At 36.5% G+C, this 2509-nt stretch overlaps 1 protein-coding gene across 1 annotated transcript; it reads left to right on the top strand.

Moving 5' to 3' along the window:
• The first annotated feature begins 696 nt into the window (after window positions 1-696).
• On the top strand, window positions 697-2509 carry LOC134439920 (uncharacterized). The gene is made up of 3 exons (XM_063189845.1): window positions 697-977; window positions 1119-1415; window positions 2382-2509. The coding sequence occupies exons 1-3, from the start codon at window positions 788-790 to the stop codon at window positions 2507-2509; spliced, it is 615 nt and encodes a 204-aa protein (XP_063045915.1). The 5' UTR covers window positions 697-787.

Here is a 2509-nt window from a genome sequence, read left to right as displayed (position 1 = left end):
CCTGCGATTGAGCAAGAAATAGGCCCGACTCCCAAAAAGTCGTGCGAGTGACAAATCCTGGCAAAATCGGCCAAAAAGTCGTACAGTGTAAAACTGGCTTGAAGGGAAATTGTCTAAGATTTTTTTGAATATATGGCTTTATATTCAATTCATTTTTTTCAAAGTAAATTATTTTTTGATATCTATTTCCACATAGATGACATAATAATAACCTCAAAACAGATTACATTGCAGATTTTCATGGCAAACAAATTTAAAATAGTAAAACAAGAGTTGCAACTGAAATGTGTTCTTCTGACCACTGGTGTCTTTTTCTATCAAAGTGTTTACCTCCACTCTGGACTTCTCCTCTCAGGCAGGTATGTGGAATTGACTTACGCCATTCTTTATGATAAGTGCTTATAAGGATTTTGTAATTGACTGAAACTAGTACATGTCACAAAATATCACCTATGAACTACCTGTATGATTGTGATCAGTTTTTGAAAGGGCATATTCAGCACTGAAAATGGACATCAACATCAACTACTGCTACTACTACTATTACTAATGATTCTCTTCGAAATAATAATAATACACATAATAATCATCACTATCACAGCTGTATTTGTACATTCACAAGCAGTAAAGTTTTCACCCTAAATTACAAATTTACAGAGTATTACCCTAAATTACAGATTTTTGGGCGGCAGACATATTCTCAAGCTCTCATGAAGTATGGCAAGGAGATACAGTGAAACTGAAGTGTATTGTCCAGAAAAATGTTACCCACAGGGGTGAGTCACACATGTACTTCTGCAAGGATGGACTCGGAATCAGGATGGAAATACTAGTTGGTTCAAAGGAGACTACTTTTTGGCTTGCGGATGTTGGACCAAACGACTCTGGAAACTATAGTTGTGTTTTCTCAAAACCCAAATATAGTCTGGGTGAAGTGACTTCTGTTGGACAAAAGTCTGTCTTTGTCCATGTCAAAGGTATTACGCAAATCAGTTTTAAAAATGAGTTCAAGCTACAAACAGCAATTGCATAATTATTCATGATATATGAATCTTTCTTAGTTAATTTGTATTAATTTTAACAGAGTGTATGCACTAATGTTTGTTTCTTACCTGTAGATTTTGAGGATGCCAGGATTTTCATAAGAAATTCTTCTGTGTCGGAGGGAGACACTGTGGATATCAAATGTGCTGCTCTGGAGTCTACAACAGAGACATTCCTACATATGTACCTTTGCAGGAATAGACTTGGAGTCAAGAAGAAGGTGTTTGAAGGGAGTTCTGGTGCCCATTTTACCCTCAGACACATCAGAGGAGAAGGCTCCGGCAATTACAGCTGTGTGTACTCGAAGAAGACACACACCACTGACAGTGTGAGATGCGGGAATGAAAACTCAGCCACTCTCCAAGTCACAGGTAATTTACTACAGTCGTAAGGGCTATAACTATTTTGGCTTATTAAAAATGGTTTGTAATCCAAGGATAACTTCTAGCTTTATTCCCTATTATTGTCATGCACCAGTAACTTCAAAGCCAGATATTTCTTGAATCTCCTGTTTTTGTTAATTATATAATTTCATATGTATAAGTTACAGAAAAATATAGTCAGTTTGCTACTTTATACACCAAAAGGGTGTAACATTTACCGCAAACATTAGTTTTAATATTAGATTCATGATTGTTCAAAAGAGCTTTGATTTGGGCTTTGGAGGGGGGGGGGGGTTGTCTTACCTGTAGATAAGACAAGTATGGCAGGAGAGTATGGCAGGAAGAACGTGGGAATGTGGGAGAGAGAGATGGGGCAGGGTTGGGTAATTACCCAAGCTGGATCTGGGTCTTCATGCAAGCCCATGCATGTGGGGCTTAGCGCACTGCGCCACAGTGCCCCAGTGATTTACAAGTAAATTATTGAAATCTGTAAAGTTAATTTATACAATTAACAGTAGGCTAATTAGTTAACACTCTACAGTAGGGTTCACATCATGTGAGCCACTGATACTGTACATGCTTAGGCCTACCTGTATAAGTGATTGACAAGACATAAAAATAACAAACAGTAGGTCTATCTTTACCCAAGATAATAAAAAAACAGTAATGTATTTGGCAAGGCTACGAAATTACCGCTTTTGTACAAATTTAGACAACTGCCATGTTCTGTCTTTTTTGTAATTAATTGATTAATCAATTAAAACAAATACATAGACTACATAACGAAATACAATATGGTCATTCAAATTTGGTTAAACGATTCAGTAATTAGTCTATCTTTATATATGTATAATACTCTATATAATACTCCATATATTCAGTAATTACTCTGTATAAAGTTACTCTAGGCTACTGTCAATGCAATTTGACCTGCCTCAATATCTTCCATTTCAGAAAATTCTTCTTCTTCTAACAGATTGACAAATGTCCTTCCTATGTTCATTCCTATCCCTATCGTTTTACTCTGTGTTCTTGGGGGGACTGTTGTGTTGTGCAGAAAATCCAATAAGAAGGGTGAGTAA

Source organism: Engraulis encrasicolus, chromosome 23, assembly GCF_034702125.1.
Source record: "Engraulis encrasicolus isolate BLACKSEA-1 chromosome 23, IST_EnEncr_1.0, whole genome shotgun sequence".
In the NCBI taxonomy this organism is placed as follows: domain Eukaryota; kingdom Metazoa; phylum Chordata; class Actinopteri; order Clupeiformes; family Engraulidae; genus Engraulis; species Engraulis encrasicolus.
The sequence above is the reverse complement of the archived record's forward strand: the minus strand, read 5'-3'. Positions and strand labels throughout refer to the sequence as shown.

Bases quoted from the DNA above. Each gene is read 5' to 3' on its own strand.
- LOC134439920 (XM_063189845.1), top strand. From the start codon at position 788: ATGTACTTCTGCAAGGATGGACTCGGAATCAGGATGGAAATACTAGTT. The intron at 978-1,118 runs GTATTACGCAAA...TCTTACCTGTAG, and splicing joins TGTCTTTGTCCATGTCAAAG to ATTTTGAGGATGCCAGGATT. The intron at 1,416-2,381 runs GTAATTTACTAC...CTTCCATTTCAG, and splicing joins AGCCACTCTCCAAGTCACAG to AAAATTCTTCTTCTTCTAAC.